Genomic DNA, 17283 nt, shown 5'->3' with positions numbered 1-17283 from the left:
TATCCCAGAGGACGACGTGGACATGAAGTTATCAGGAGAAAAAAAAACGAGGTATAGGAGAAGGGGAGGGGGCCGAGAGAGCGTGAGATAACACACCAGTTTCAGTGGCAGATTAGTTAAGGAGAGGACAAAAGGAGGAGTTGAAGAGAGGAAAAGGAAACTCTATACTCAAACTTCCTCATTTACCCTTCCACATGCAGCTGATATCCAACTACCTTGTCACTTTGGACGCCGGCTCTACCCATTTTTGTCAAGAAGGAAACTGTGTCTGCATCATTTTATCTACATACTGTAGGACCACCATCTTTTGTGTTTGTAGGCATCATGTTGCATTAAGGCCTATGGGCCTACACTATGACCTACTCTCTCTGTCTAATTTTCACTTCTCAACACTCTCCCACACACAGACTATGCACCGGGTGTATAGTCAAGTTATTTCTGATTCTCATTTTGTATACTTAAGTGATATATTAAAATGGAAATAAAATAAAAATGGAAATAGCCTCAAAACCCAAGGGCGGAATCCCATAGAGCCACCAATCAGGCAAGAGCCAAAAACCAGTGGTCATGGCCAATTCTCTTTGGGAAATGCTGAACAGCAACAGTGTTTGTACTTTCATGGAGAAAGCATGTTTTCAGTTTTTAATGCAACAATTACGGATAAATTTGATCTAACTTTCGAGGGCATCACTGTCAAGCCGTGGGACAGGACTGTGAGACTGGACAAATCTTTCACAGTTAAATTTATTCTTAATGAAGAGAAACATTTGAAACCATATAACTATGTACTGTACATTTTATATTTATTTATAGCATATTTTAGTTATAATTACACTTTTTTATTACAGGCATCATATAATCAACTATTAACAAAGACATCTTCACTGGCGTGTGAGCCTGATATTGTTCTTATTAAATTGCTCTAAAATAGATGGTCCAACATTCAATCCAGCGACAGTCCATCAACTGGGCAGCTGATACAAACTAGTCACACACGTTTAAGAGCAAAACAGAGCTGGGATTCATGGACCTACTGGCAGAAATAGTTTGGACATGGACTCAACCATGATGTACAAAATTCATCAAGCCCAAGTTCTATTTGCTACTGGCAACATTTGCTGAATATTATCTGAGTGATTTGTGAAAAAGACAGAAAACAGACAGAAAACAAAGAAAAGCATTCGGACATATCCACAGAGATGCTCCTGTGGAAATTTTACAATTTCTCTTTTTTTCCAGCAGAGAGATAGAACTTAAAAGTGCATAGGCCAAAATGACCACTGATAAGAATTTCTTTAAGTTATTACATGCCAAAACGGAAGATTAACATAAATAAAATTATGACTAGATTGAAGCAGATTAAGAAAAAAAAGGCAAATAAACTCAGGGACGGAACCCCTTGAAAGGAACAGCAATACCCTTCACTGTATTTTGCAATCAAATATTTTGGATAGATTATTTTAGATGTCATCAGATGGTCCATTCAGAAATGTACTGAATACATTAAACAAACATGAAATGTTCCCTCTGAAAATATTAAACTACAAACCTGCCTTTTAAAAGCAAAAACACATGTATGTCAGTCATATTAGTGTCGCAATCCTATAGAGATTGTTTCTTTCACAGACCTAACGTGACTGGCCTATCAGCTGTGAAGAAGACTGTGCGTCATGATCAATCCGCAGTGATCATTCAAGGGCCGTTCTGTTGTAGAGCAAAGGACTAGAGCTCAGTGACACAAAAGAACAGGCATCCACACAATATCAGGCTGCTGAGGAAATGCTAACAAAAAGGCTTAGAAAAAATAAAAAATATATTGTTTACAGTTCTATGGACTATTTCCTCATGTGATGTCAGAGGCCTTTTTTTTTTTTCAAATGAACAAGAATCAAACATCTCTGACCAAGCAATCCTCCATCGTTTTGAGAATGGGCAGAGGGCAAATGAGCATCAGGACGGAGAGGAAGATTATGTCATCCAGCCACCATGGCAGAGGCAGCGTTCTCTAAAGCACCCAGCAGACTGGCATCTGTCAGCTTCATCATCCTCGTCTTCCTCATCACACATGCTTTGCAAATGCAGGCAAATGCAACTTACACTGTGACTGAGCAACTAACATTTAACAGCCTCCTCTCTCCCGAAAGGTATTTCTTTCCTTTAGATGCACGGACAAACATAAAATTAAAATTAAAAAAAAAAAAAAAAAACATTTAAATGGAGTCATAAAAACAGATTTCAAGTTAATCCTACAACTGCATCAGTTTGGCTGTGAGCTTGTGTCTGTCTGTTATTTAGTGAGAAGGGTTTTAAAGTGTTTTTGTCCATTTCCCTAATGGACTGAATAAACAGAGGAATCTATCCTACAGATGTGGATGGGTGACCCCTGTCCTTCAGACACTTTCCTCAAGAGCGAAGTCTTCCAGAGTTTGATGGGAGGAGAAGTATTAACAGAGAGAGAGAGAGAGAGGGGGGGGGGGGGGGGGTTGCATGTTCAGATTCTGAGCTGGATAAGGCATTGCATGGACGGATGGCCATTACACAATGCAGGGTATGACACAGAGGCCGGGGTGGACCGAGGTGGGCTGGGGGGGGGGTTCTGTGCCTGAGGGTGTGGCTTCCCTTGAGGTGGTTCTAGAACAGTGGGAGATCTTTTCAACCTTTGTTTTTATTTCCTCTCTCTGGATAAGGCAGGGTCTGGTAGTGCATGGTATGCGTGAGTGTACACACTAAGATGCAGACATTCAGCCATTCTGATTCTTTTTGTTGCCGTACTTGTTTATTTCTCCGTTTTTTTCCTTCCCCCACGGGGATTTGTGTTTTTCATGCGTCAGTCGATGGTAGAGCGTAATCCTGGCGTAATCCAGCAGCTATGTAACGGCTCACAGTTTTTTTTTCTCCCTTCGCTAAATTCGCTAATAATCCGCTCGCGTGCAGGCCGATTAGGCCATCCCTTTTAGTAAATCCCAGAAAGAGCCAGTATTCCAGTGGTGGGCTATTTCATTTTTTTTTTCTTTTTCCCCCCCAAATCTCCTTCTTTCTAAATCTGAAGTGTTACACAATCCACAGAGAGTGGGAAGGAGGGACAGAGACATGGGGGGGGGGGGGGGGGGTAATCAACATGGACCCAAATCCCTGTGCCGTCTTGTACAAGCTGCTCAGAACCTGGTGATTCGGACTCCTGAGTCGCCCACAATGAGCCGGGCCATGGAGGGATGGACCTGGAGAGAGGAGGGACAACACGCTGGTTAGACATCACAGAGAGGAAAGGCACTAGACCATTCTACAGTACTCTCACTGTAAAGCTCACAAAATCACAGATTATAATTATCAGTCTCAAAAAGTATATCTGGTTTCAATCCTGAATAACAAAATGTAAAACACACCAAAAGCTTAAGTGGATTCACATTTACACATCTATCAAAGCTGGGGTCACAAGTATAAACATAAACACACACACACACAGGCCTCCATAAACACACATTAACACACACACACACACACTCACAGACACCTCCATAAACACACACACACACACACACACACACACACCTGGGCCTGCAGGGGTCCGTAGGGCACCAGCTCCCCGTCCACGGTGAGGGTGCCCCTGGAGGAGAGCGGCTGCAGGCGGAAGGCCTTGGCCGTCACGTGGCTCACGTAGGGCGAGCTCAGGGACAGGTGCGCGCCCCTCTCCATGGCCAGGAACAGCCGCAGCAGCGTGGCGCGCGAGATGCCCGCCCGCACAAACGTCAGGTGGATGAGGCCGTCGTCGAAGCGGGCGTGCGGGGCCGCGTGCAGGTCCGCGCCCAGGTGAGACTGGTAGATGGCCAGCACCAGCACGAAGTCCCCCTCGATGGTCACCCAGTCGCGCGTGGGCAGCGGCTGGTCCAGCGGCGGCAGCAGGTCGTCGCGCGGCGGGATGTAGGGGCCGCACAGGTGCGGACGGTTCTTCAGCGGCCCCGCCGCCTCGGCGATGTCGAAGGTGAAGGAGGGGGAGGGGGAGCGCAGCGAGGGCGAGGGGGAGGAGGAGCCGGGGGTGTTGGGCCGCGGGGCCAGGTAGGAGGAGGCGTGCGGGGAGGCGCAGCTGGGCGAGGAGGGCGGCGTGGGCGACAGCGACAGCGACAGCGAGGGCAGCTTGGGCGGCAGCGAGTTGGAGTGCGAGTGGTGGTGCAGCAGCGAGAGCGGCCGCGGCCGGCCGGACGAGTTCTGGTTCTGGTCCAGCGCCGCTTTGGGCTTGTAGGAGAACGGCGAGTGGCGGAACGGCGAGGAGATGGTCAGCGAGCGCTCGCGCGTGTCCAGCGGCGGGAAGGCCTCGCGCTGGAAGTACGTGCCGTTGGCGTCCTCGTCCGGCTGCCCGTACGCCGCCGGCTCCATCTCGGCGTCCGAGTCGGCGCTGGCGCTGATTGGCTGGCTGAAGAAGGCTTTGGCGATCTGGCTGGACGGCGCCGAGTTCTTGCGCACGGCCACCCGCGGCTCGGGCGGGTCCTCGGAGTCCAGGTCGCCGTCGGAGCATTCCTGCGCCTCGCGTCCCATCACCAGGCCGTCGTCCTCGCTCACCTCCCTCGCCTCCGTCACCCCCTCCTCCTCCGCCTCCACCCCTCCACCCCGCTCTCCCTGTCCCTCGCTCCTGCCCTCCTCTCTGCTACTTCTGCTGTCGCTCTCGCTCTCTCTATCCTCCATGTCCTCGTCCTTCTCTTCCGCGTTCCCTTCCAGCCTCTCGGCCGTGCCCAGCCTCCCCTCCGCCTCCAGTTCCCTTTCTCTGTCCTCCGCCAGGCTGCTGGCGCGGACCACCTTGACCCCTCTGGCCCTCTCCCTCCTCCTCTCTCGCTCCCTCTCTCTCTCCTCCCTCTCTTTCTCCCGCTCCCTCTCTCGCTCCCCGTCCCCCCTGCGCAGGCTCCTCTGCTCGCTGAGGCCCATGTCGGAGATGGTGCGGTGGATGGGGGTGCGGCAGAAGCCCTCCAGGCCCTCGGTGATGCTGCGCGACAGGGGCCGCCTCTGGGGCGGGGGGGTGGTGGTGTTGTCGGGGGACGAGGTGACGGCGTTGGGGGGCAGGTAGGACAGACGGCCTTTGTAGGAGCGCAGCGAGGCCAGCCGGACCAGCGTGCCCAGCGTGAAGCGAGCCGAGCCCAGGCCCCGGTACCGCTCGCTCTCGATGTCCACGTCCGACACGAAGCCCCACGCCACCGACAGGAAGGAGAAGAGCCGTCTGGGGGCGGCCGGCCGCCCGTTCTGATTGGAGGACGAAGAGGAAATGGGACTGGTCGTCACGGAGACCAGGTCCATGGGTCTCACCCCGCCTCGGCAGAGCAAGAAGCAGCAGTTAAGGAGCAGGGGCTCTCGAAGGCACATGTCATACCTGAGAGAGAGAGAGAGAGAGAGAGAGAGAGAGAGAGAGAGAGCGAGAGAAAGAGAGAGGAAGAAGAAAAAAAGTTATCTATCAAAAAGGGCAGAGTTTAAAGATTGTCCGTGATTTGTTCTTGGGTCGAAGTTCTGTGATAACACTGCTCTTGTAAGAGGGCAGATAACAGGAGGCCTGGTCAGGGACGCAGGAGGACTCAGCCCAGTGTCTTACCCCGCATAGTGGTTTATGGATCCAGCTAGGGCATTCCCAGACCCGCATGGCAGGATTCCCACTGGAGTCTTTATGGCCGTCTCCCAGTCCGGCCTTTCCATGAGACCATTTATCACCTAGCAGATCAATCAGATTGTTAAAAAAATAAAATGCATGATTCATGTGTTCTAAGTCTTATAAAGTTAAGTCTTAGATAAGTAAGTCCTTCCCTAATTTTGGCTTGTGGTTCAGACCAGCTAGTTCCCTGACTAAGCAATGGCCAAGGTTAAAGTACAAGCAGAAGCTGTCCATCACGTCCCCAGCCATATTACACAACGTCAGATTAAACTCAGCATTAGTAACAGGCAGTCAAAATGATGACAGTGCAGAAAGAGCAGCTGACATCAGCATCAGTAGGAAACCAGAGTATATTACCATGAGTGTTGAGTTAGCATGGGCTAGTAGGGAACCAGAGTACATTATCACGAGTGTTGAGTTAGCATGGGCTAGTAGGAAGCCAGAGTACATTACCATGAGTGTTGAGTTAGCATGGGCTAAGTAGGGAACCAGAGTACATTATCATGAGTGTTGAGTTAGCATGGGCTAAGTAGGGAACCAGAGTACATTATCATGAGTGTTGACAAAGATCATTAAGGGCGGAGCAAGATACTTCATGAGAAGCCACTTCCTGGAACCCGAATCGCAAGGGGGGGGGGGGGGGGGCAAAATACCCCTTTAGGCAGAGCTGTTCCAATGAAGTCTATGGGCATGACACACCCCTTTATGCAGAGGAAGTGATCCCCGTTTTGCGCCCATAGACATGGACTATGACGAAGTATCTTGCTCCGCCTTAAGGATCTTTGGTGTTGAGCTAGCATGTGCTAGTAGGGAGTTGCACTTCAGATTTACTTGAGAGTATCTTGAAAGTATCTTGAGAGTACACTTGAGAGTACACTTGAGAGTACTTGAGAATATCTACCGTAGAGTATGTCTTGCCATGTGATGTACAATATGCACGCAGTATGTTTCATAGCATTACAGAGGGCAGGCTAAAACAGGACAGTATTAAGCCTGTGTAATTACTGAGTTATAGAGACAAATAACAGTGCGGGTCTGTCCACAGTCTGTTTAGCTGTATGTGCTCAACAGCTGTGCACTTCAGTACCCATGGATGTAAAAATATTTGAGTCTTGAGGGAAACAATGCTGAACAAATCAGACAAGTTTCAGGGGTGTAGCATTAGTCACAGCTACGCTAGGCAGCTGATTTTCAGGGGTACAGTAGGTTAGGGTAATGTAGGGTAAACTCGCCACCAGATACAAGGCTACTGTTACTGCATTTGGGAGGCTAGCTCATAATCATGGCAAAGATATCATTGTAAGCAGGCAGGGCTAGTGGTGAAGCATTTTTGAATTTTTTAAATTTTTGAATTTCTTGAATTTCCCCTCGGGGATCAATTAAGCAATAAGCCCCGAGAGGCCGTGGGTTATACTGTATAATCGAACAGCTAAGGGGCGTTGTTAGGCACGACGCGAAGCGGAGTGCCTAAAACCCCCTTAGCTGTTCGATTATACAGTATAACCCACGGACTCGAGTGGCTTATTGCTTTTCTAAAACGGTAACTACGTCGATCTAGCAAGATTTCATGAAACGAAGGCACAGCAACGACAATGTAACGATATATTCATAGATAATCTTTCTTCCGCCAAGAAATATATTCCCTCCTTATGAATGGTTGCCATGCAACAACAAGACGAAGCCACTGCTAGTTTTGTGCTAGCGCATTACTATAGAACGAAATGCGGTCAAGGTGTGAGTTTATCATGATATTTACAACGGCATCGAACGCGATTCAGCCAATCACAATCAAGGACCGGAACTATCCGTTTTAGAATAAAGTATCTATCTATCTATCTATCATTTATGAGGCTAGTTTAAAACATGACAGTGAAGATATTGGCAGGACCAGTGTTGAGGCATTTGTGAGGCCAGGTTTCAGTGTGATTAGGGGGGGCTTATGGGGTGCTACAGGGCCCATAACGCATTCGGATCCACATGCCCATAGGTCCAAACCACTGATCTATAAAGAATACCTGGATAGAGCATCTACGTCAAAATTCTGAAGCCTACATGGCGGCGGCCATTATGGGACCACTTGCCATAGGAATGCATAGACAGTAAAAGACAGTAAAAGAATGTTGCCGTTCTGCAACAATGGAATTGGAACACATCGCCGCCATTATGGGACCACTCGGGACAGTTCCATTGGCTTCATTGTTGATGGGTCAGCAACAATGAGATATTCTAAAACGGATAGTTCCGGTCCTTGATTGTGATTGGCTGAATCGCGTTCGATGCCGTTGTAAATATCATGATAAACTCACACCTTGACCGCATTTCGTTCTATAGTAATGCGCTAGCACAAAACTAGCAGTGGCTGCGTCTTGTTGTTGCATGGCAACCATTCATAAGGAGGGAATATATTTCTTGGCGGAAGAAAGATTATCTATGAATATATCGTTACATTGTCGTTGCTGTGCCTTCGTTTCATGAAATCTTGCTAGATCGACGTAGTTACCGTTTTAGAAAAGCAATAAGCCACTCGAGTCCGTGGGTTATACTGTATAATCGAACAGCTAAGGGGGTTTTAGGCACTCCGCTTCGCGTCGTGCCTAACAACGCCCCTTAGCTGTTCGATTATACAGTATAACCCACGGCCTCTCGGGGCTTATTGCTTAAGTCTATCCAGGTATTCTTTATAGATCAGTGGTCCAAACCCACACTATCTGTCTCTCCACTTGCCTCCTGTCACTCTCCTCTCCCTCACGCCCTCCCCCCCCCCCCCAATAATAATAATAATAATAATGTGATTGGGGGGTATAGTCACACACCTCATGGAGAAGTCCATCGCCAGACACGATGATGATACCGTCCCACTCCTGCAGGGAAATCTCCCTGATGAGCTCTTTTGCATGGTTCTGGCGCTCTGTGACACACACACACACACACACACACAAAGATAAACATCTTTAAGCAGAGAGTTAAGGAAGACAATTTTCTGTGTTGCCTTGTTGGCATGTGACACATGACACAGGAATGGCATGACTCTGACAGTGGACTAACATTAGAACAATGACATCATGCCAACACAAGCCAGCAGCAGCCTGTATTCAGCAACATGCTCCATTTGCCACCTTATAGGTTGAGCAAGCTGGCCAATTGAAGGCATCTGTTCTGTATGGATCATTATCATGACTGTAACCGATGTGCACACATGTATTTATTATCGGTATCCTGAATTACAATGCTGCTGACGTATAAAGACTACTTGGGGTGGTGGCTGATGTATGGGTTTAGTGATCCATGTGAAATGTCATGTATGAGAAATTAGGATTTAGGTACTTGGTTATATATGCACCTCCTGGAACTGTTACTGATGTCTAAATGTACTGGGGACAGTGAAATATGCTGCACATACAGTACCTGCATGAGGTTGCCGCTAATACATATATGGTATGGTTGTAGTTAGTTACATACATTGTTCCTGGAACTATCATATATACATAACTATTGCTGCACTGTATTACATTAATGTATTACATTAATACACAGGATTTTGTTATGAAATAAAGCACACTAACCACCAATCTGCCAACCAATGGTCACAAAACTTTTGGGAACAAACAGTAAAATGTGTCGCACCTGTCTGGATGAGGTTGTAGCTGATGTTGGCCTCTCTGATCATTGGCAGGATGTGTGTTTGACACCACTGCATGGCCTGGCCCCGCCCACTGAAAGGATTGACCAATAGCAGCAGGCGTCGGGGGCGGGGCAACAGGCTCTTGCTAAATTCTGGACCAGAAAACAAACAACAATACTGAGAAAAGCAAAACACAAATGTCTTAAAGCAATGATTGATGTACACCAACATAGCATCACATTCTTCTAGGACAGATGATTAAAGGTTCTCTTAAGCGCGGTTGGGTACCATCACTTCTGGTGACATTTCAAACAAAACAGCGCTAGCTCACTCCTCCCTCCCCTCCCTCCCCTCCCTCCCCTCTCTCCCAGGCAATTGAAACTGACATGAATGCACATCTTGCAGGTGATTGGTTGGAATAGTTTATGTTTTCATGGTCCAGGCTGCACCTGACTGTTTTTGCTGCAGTTTTTGGAGCCTGAGCTGTCTACAGAGACTGTATTGTTTATAGTGTACTCTGAGGACAGACAGCCAGTGGATCGTAAGGAGATGTTTGCAATATGTGACAAGAAATGTTTTAGCATAGCAACCGCATAACATTGCTTAGAGAACCTTTAATATAGGCCTAAACATACCTGTACATATACACATAACATATAAACATTTAACATAAACAACATATTAGCAACGCTAGTTTAGGGTTGGGATGAAGAATAGCATTTGGACCTGAGCAGGATTCTACAGCATATAACAAGCACACTGGAAGCCTGTAGTTCACTAACTCTACTGGTAAACCTTTGGCCTCACACAGATAAAGCATCCGAGAGCTGATTAGTAGGCCATAACATCTTCTCTCCAGCCCTCCAATCGGGATCTAGCCAGATCTGGAAAGGCTACTCTGAGATGATTTATGAGTGTAGGCCCAAATCTAGAGCATGACACACATACACACACACACACACACACACACACACACACACACACACACACACACACACACACACACACACACACACACACACACACACACACACACACACAATCACAGCAAACATTCACAATCACACAAACAGACACACCAAGGACACCATATCTTAACCCAGTCTTACAATGCCCCCCACCCTCCTCTCTCTCAGACACACACACACACACACATGCACATCAGCACACACACACAACATTCACATTAATACACCCATACCAAACAACCCCCTCTCACGTGCAACTACACACACGCATGGGGTTTTACTTCTCTGAGTCATATTCCAAACAGCAGGAGTCAGTGAGTCGCTACAATGCAGATATCACAGTCTAATGTCCCTAAAGCACAGAGCACGGAAGGAAGGAAAGGAAGGGGGGGGGGGGGGCAGTGGCCGTGCCATGTGGCGTATGGTGGACCCACCCTCTCTCTGCCAGTCGCGTCTGACACAGCGCTGATACAGACTGGGGTTGTGTGGGAGTGTGTGTGTGTGTACATGAGTGTGTGTGTGCGTGTGTATGCAAGAGTGTGGAGACAGCAGATAAGGAGAGAGAGAGAAAGAAAGCAAAGGAAATGCACCATTAGACAGACAGACAGAGATACTTCACAAATTCCAACAAACTCACGCACACACACACACACACACACACACACACACACTTTTACACAGATTCTTTTCCAAGATACAGTAGGATTTCCGTTTTCTTCAGCTCCAATGCTCAAGGGCTTCTAGAGCAGAATGTAAGTGTGTATGTGTGTGTGTGTGTGTGTGTGTGTGTGTGTGTGTGTTTGAGAACAGTATACTGTGCTGTGAGTGTGTCTCATTACATGACTTCAAAAAGCTGAAATCACTAATCTCTCCAGAACTGTGTAACTCGTGTGTCCACTAGCCCTGAGCAGACAGCAGGGCCGCTCCACACAGCAGGGACAGGTGCACGGGACCTCCACCTCCACCTACACCTACACAGTGGCCGCACGCCTGCCCGTGGTGACAGGTGCACGGGACCTACACCTACACCTACACAGTGGCCGCACGCCTGCCCGTGGTGACAGGTGCACGGGACCTCCACCTACACCTACACAGTGGCCGCACGCCTGCCCGTGGTGACAGGTGCACGGGACCTCCACCTACACCTCCACCTACACAGTGGCCGCACGCCTGCCCGTGGTGACAGGTGCACGGGACCTACACCTACACCTACACAGTGGCCGCACGCCTGCCCGTGGTGACAGGTGCACGGGACCTCCACCTACACCTACACAGTGGCCGCACGCCTGCCCGTGGTGACAGGTGCACGGGACCTCCACCTACACCTACACCTACACAGTGGCCGCACGCCTGCCCGTGGTGACAGGTGCACGGGACCTCCACCTACACAGTGGCCGCACGCGTCGCCTGCCCGTGGGGACAGAGTGCTGGAGGTACATAAAGGTAAACACGGCGTGTCAGCGCCCCAGCTGCCTCAAGGCCTCAGGCAGATCCAGAGCCGCCATGTTTTTACTGAATCCCACCATAATATAAAGCCCTGGACTCTGCTCTTATCGGTACTGTAAGCACGGAGTGCATGTTGTTCAACACAACTAGTTTGGTTACCTGATTACTTTCCCACACACAAACATTCAGGATTAAAATGTTCATAAGGGCATTTGGGGTAAGCTCCAATCATACCTGCACACACACATACCTGCACATACATACATACATACACACACACACACACATACACACACACACACTGATGTACTAGTCATAGTAATCTCACTTCATCCAACACAGCTGTGGATCTGGCTGTATCCCCAAACTTTCACACACACTCACTTACAAACACACACACACACACACAAATTCTAGCTAGAAACAGCCAAAATCCTTGTTCTGTAAAAACACATGTGGCCGCACAAAACACGCGAAGAGCAACTTAATCATAATGATGTCATGTTGGCCAGCACAGCTGTCGATATTCATACTAACTCTCCACTGCTGTCGAAACATAACCCAAAAACAGATTTCTAGAAACACCACCGGGAAGGGAGATCAATTCCTGTTGTAGTCGACAGCATGAAATTACATGAGACCCTGAGTAGTATTTGCAATTCACTGTATTACTATGGATCTCATTTTGAAAATAGTGCAGATGTATTATTTATTAGCATTTTAAAAGCCTGTATCTTGGTTGCATCCCTAACTCTGTCCAAACATTCCATCTCTATTGTAAACGTTCGTCCAGCTTGTTCAAGGAGAAGTTTCGCCTGTATTTGCAAATTTGAACACACCTCTGGTCTTTTTCATAACTGCCCATCCCTATGACATAGAAACACAGACACACACACACGCAATGGCACAGAAACACAGAAACACACACACCTGTGGTGGCGCTGACGACGACTCCTCTCAGCAGGCACTGGACGGCGGCGTACCACTTCTCGGCCTCGGCTCGGCTCTCCGCCAGGTACGCCCTCACCTGCCTGCGCCGGGACACGCCCTTCCTGCGGCGGCCGGGCGGGTACCAGTAGAGCACCAGAAGCGGCGGCGCCGGGGCACGGGGGCAACTGCACCCCGCCAGCTCCACCAGGGGCAGCAGCAGCCGCGAGTCCTTGCCCGGCCGCGGAGAGAGCCGCTGCACGTGGACGTGTGTGTGCGTCAGCGTCAGGGCGTAGCTGGCCGCCGGGCTGCTGGCCTGCAGAGACGCCGGCCCCCCGGGGCTATTGGGGCAGCTGTTATTGCCCCCGCTGCCGCCGCCTACTCCTCCTCCTCCTCCTCCACTACCACCACCTCCAGTGGCACCTGTGCTCCAGCCGTCAAACTGGCCATGGAGCAGGGCTTCTGACGGGGACGGGATCTGGGGCTCTGGCGAGCGCATCCTCACAGGGGCAGGAGGCTGCCCAGGGCGCGGGGAACACGAGGAGCTACCTGTGCAACGTTCTGAGACAGGGAGCTGGGTCGGGCATGCAGCTGGCTGGTCATGGGAGGACTCCGGGGCAATCTGGGCAGTGTGCAAACTGCTCCCACGCTGAAAGTTCTTGGTTAAATCACAGATGTGTATTATCTGTTGCTGTTCGTTTTGAGTGCTTTGTTTATAAATAGGTATTCTATGGATGGTTAAACTGGGTCACAGTCATCAGCTTAGAATGGACACATGCCAAGGACGGTTCAAAAAAAAAAAACTGCAGATGTTTTTTTGTTAAATCCCAAATGACTTTTTCTTTCCAAATCCAAGTTTAGCGTTTTCTCTTTGGAACAGCAGTTTTCTAATCCTGTTAAATGCACAATTCAAAACCTGAATTTTAAAATGCCTCTCTTATAAATGTTATTCCGGCTTGGAACACCGTCAGTTTTTAAAGTTTATAACACAGCAGTTATACAGTTCTAACAACAGATACACCAACTAGATAATAATTACTAAAGTGCTTTTGAAGACTGAGATTGCTCGTCATCAATTGTCTGATAATGGATGGCAAATTCATATACATACAAATATGTATACATTTAAACAAAAAAATAATTAAAATATATTAAAAAAAGTGGACTCAAAAAAGTTTGTTGCAGTACACCAAAGGAAGCGAATGATATGGAAGATATCTGATCAGTGTGATGCCGGCAACAACTTTGTAGTGCAACACAGGCCAGGCAGCTACAGATGATGTCATCAAGGTCATGAGGTCAGAGAGATGATGAACATTAAATAACTAGTCATCCAGAGGTCAGCTGAATTAAACTTCTAAACAACTGACACACAGAGCATCAACAGCAGGAATGAGGAAAACCAAGTCCACCCAACTGGGGAGAGAGCTACTGTCTCCTCAGCCTAAACTGTGTTGTTCAGAGAGATGCCGGAACTGAAGGCATGCCAAGCTGGGGGGAGCTGCGGGGAGTTGAGGAAGTGAGGTGGCTGGATAAGACTTTCACTTCCTGTCTCGGACTTGCTGGGGCGCAGGTGGGATGGAAGTTCATCCAATGGAAAAATGCCACAAATTCCACCCTTTGTAATCCATGAAAGAATAAATGTCCCTCCTCAGTGTTGGCTGGTTTACAGCTAAGAACAGGCATTAAAAAAAAAAAAAAAACTCAAACACAAAAGGTGTAAAAGTCAGTTTTGTCCATTTCGCCTTCTTTTACGTCATGGTGTTCTTTTTATGTAGTTTCCCCCTGAGTCATGGTTTAGGTCCATTCCAAAACAGATGTCTATAGGACAAAGGGGAAAAGACAGGCAAAATTATGTCAGAAGAATGCTACATCTTACACTTTATACACCACGGACACCAAAGGTCATTCGATTTCATTTTCTCATTGATCTTGATATCATATTTCAAAATCATTTGGATATATATACCAAACCCTATCCCTAACCTAGGGTGACCAGGCGTCCCCTTATTTCAGGGGACAGTCCCCGTTTTTGGTTGCCTGTCCCTGGGAAAATACAGAAAAACTACCTATGTCCCTGTTTTGTGAAGATAAAACTTGTATGTATTTCAATCAGATTGATAGTCAAACTAAGTGGTAGGCGCTAAGTCAAACTGAAAATGTCCCCTGTTTTGGTCTCGGACATCTGGTCAGTAGACCTATAACAGGGTTTTCAATAACAGACAAATAAGCCATTGAGTCAATAACAGACAAATAAGCCATTGAGCCATTGGACAATTGGTTTCTCTTCCCGGTGAAAGGTGAAGTAAAGAGACACGCAGGGAGAAGTGAAAAATGGTCACACGTCAGAAAGATTGTGGCAATGATCCACTGCGGCTGACCAAGCGCATCATCACCCCACCAATCTGGACGTGGAGTTCACGAGACAACGACTGACTCAAAATCACACCAGTCTGGCATCCGTCCGCAATGATATGACGCCATCCGATTTTTGTCAAATATAGCGATTACGTTTGGAAGAGGCACTCTGGGCAGGCCACACAGCCAGGGTGATGGATGCCGGCCAGATTTCCGACCTAATCTATTTCACAACTTGTACTCCGCGTCTGGCTTAATGAGAGAGAGAGAGAGAGAGAGAGAGAGAGAGAGAGAGAGAGAGAGAGAGAGAGAGAGAGACTTCAAGTAGGCTACCATAGAGAGACACATGAATCAACAGAGGAAATCGGTCACTCTCTCATAGGATGCCAGGCTGCTAGTCATTCCCAGAGCCATATCATTTATATGGCTCTGGTCATTCCCTACAGAATGTGTCGAAGAATGTGACAGTTGAATGAAATGTAAATGGACTACACAGCGGCAATGCACTGCCTTCAAGTTTCATGATCCAAACTCAAACATGATCATGGAAAAAAACAGAACTTCTGTAGACCACAAGAGTCGGTTTGATACTTTGAAGTGAGGCGAAGACAAAATGTGATAGCCTGTACATTTACGAGGCGCGCGCGCGCACCAAAAACAAACCAAAACTGTGCGCCTTGCTCGCGTGTCCATTGTTGTACCTTTGTGTCCTTGAATTATTGGGCGGGGACACTGAACTGCCAAAGTCCGAATCGCAAACACGACTTGAATGGTATTATTCAAATTCTCGCGTTTTAACTGTGGTACGATTATAATTTCTGAGGAGAATGCAAACTACAGAAAGAAAATTAGAACAACATGTAGGCTATCTCACGTTAACACCGATGTGATTCAAAATCCAGGCTGAGCAGGTAGCCTACATTTAAATTTTAGCCTTTGATTGTACTAATATCCAAATCCTTGCAGTATAGTAGGCTACTGATAAAAAACAATAGGCCTACTTCAACGTTCATCCATGGACATGATACAGTTACGAGAACATCACCTTTGAACAGCCTAGCAATTAACAGCAATGATAGTGGTTAACCTGTGTAAAAACCATAGACTGTAGAAACTGATTACAAAAAAAATCTTCTACATCTTAATACCTTCAAACGTTTGAGTAATTTGAAGTCATCAGGATGCAGCCCATCGACAACTGTCAATGTTAACTAAACTTTGTAGGCCTACTATTATCTATGCCATACTAACAGCTTAATATATTCAACATCCCACAAACACATTCAATTCAATCCACTGTCTTAGAGTAACGACACAGCTATCAGTGAAATAGAGCAACAGATTAACTACAGAGATGGTTATCAAACAGGTGATAGCCAGTAATATCCCCATGATAGCTCGTACTGTAACGTCACTTGGTCTCGTTACACCAAACAACTTTGACAAGATTTGGGAAAGATTCTTGAAAGACTGGAGTCTTTTAACGTATGCTTCCCGTTAAAGCTTTACTCAAAAGACTACAATATTTCAAGAATCTTTCCCAAATCTTGTCAAAGTTGTTTATTGCAACGAAGCCATTATGCTACCTTTGATCGTTATCAAGCAAGATAGAGGCTAACGCAGTTGCAGAGGATGAGATCATGCACTGGTTAGCCGACTGGCAACTTTTCCCTTCATCTAGGTGTTACCACTGATAACATAACAGAGGCAGCATCGTAGCATTAACATTACCTATTACAGCTCTAAGACATGCATCCTAATTGATGTTTGGATAGAGTCCTCTTCAGTCAGCTAGCAGGCTATTAGGGTTGGCCAGCTAACAAGTCAACATTGAGAAACTGCAAAACATACTACGTTAAACAAATGGTCAAATACTAAACGTTACTGCATCGACAAAGCCTATCTGACTATGTTATGTAGCAAGCTAGGTTACGGATATCATTTGTTAGTCTTTTGCCATGACTGACTTGTAAAGCTTGGTGGCAATAATACTCACTGAACTGGGCGACTTGTCTGCATTAGCTAGCGTTACTTCTTTTAGTAACGTTATAGCTAAATGCGTCTGATGTTTCACCAGTCTCATAAGCTCAGATCACAAAGGCAACACAAACATGCCACAATTACTTGAATAATCATGTACACAAAGTATAGAAAACTTACTCCTATTACCTCATTACAGTTCCCCCACGACGAGGTAAAGTCGCGATCCTTCACTGGAAAACCTCTGTACATGTTCAGGAAGTCTACTTGAGACAGCAGCAGTCTGCGACTATTTGAATGGCAGAAGGCAAATCCAATGATGTGGAGGTACGTAGGGTGTCATTACGGACCACCCA

The 17283-nt window shown here is 47.2% G+C and overlaps 1 protein-coding gene across 2 annotated transcripts; it reads right to left on the bottom strand.

Moving 5' to 3' along the window:
* Nucleotides 1-748: 748 nt before the first annotated feature.
* sphk2 (sphingosine kinase 2) lies at nt 749-17208 on the bottom strand. Of its 2 annotated transcripts, none has more exons than XM_062538176.1 (7): nt 17117-17208; nt 12593-14410; nt 9251-9400; nt 8440-8534; nt 5570-5685; nt 3550-5353; nt 749-3218 (listed from the first exon to the last, which is right to left on the bottom strand). In XM_062538176.1, exons 2-7 carry the CDS (start codon nt 13086-13088, stop codon nt 3156-3158), a joined length of 2724 nt encoding a protein of 907 aa, XP_062394160.1. In that variant the 5' UTR covers nt 13089-14410; nt 17117-17208; the 3' UTR covers nt 749-3155. The 2 variants fall into 2 exon arrangements, with proteins under 2 accessions (XP_062394160.1, XP_062394161.1); XM_062538177.1 differs by having other exon boundaries at nt 17108-17162.
* Nucleotides 17209-17283: the final 75 nt, after the last annotated feature.

Source organism: Sardina pilchardus, chromosome 6, assembly GCF_963854185.1.
Source record: "Sardina pilchardus chromosome 6, fSarPil1.1, whole genome shotgun sequence".
Lineage (NCBI taxonomy): Eukaryota > Metazoa > Chordata > Actinopteri > Clupeiformes > Clupeidae > Sardina > Sardina pilchardus.
This window is presented reverse-complemented; position numbering and strand designations above follow the sequence as displayed.

Bases quoted from the DNA above. Each gene is read 5' to 3' on its own strand.
- sphk2 (XM_062538176.1), bottom strand. From the start codon at position 13,088: ATGCGCTCGCCAGAGCCCCAGATCCCGTCCCCGTCAGAAGCCCTGCTC. The intron at 8,535-9,250 runs GTGCGACACATT...TGTGTGTCACAG, and splicing joins CTACAACCTCATCCAGACAG to AGCGCCAGAACCATGCAAAA. The intron at 3,219-3,549 runs GTGTGTGTGTGT...TCCTCTCTCCAG, and splicing joins ACGGACCCCTGCAGGCCCAG to GTCCATCCCTCCATGGCCCG.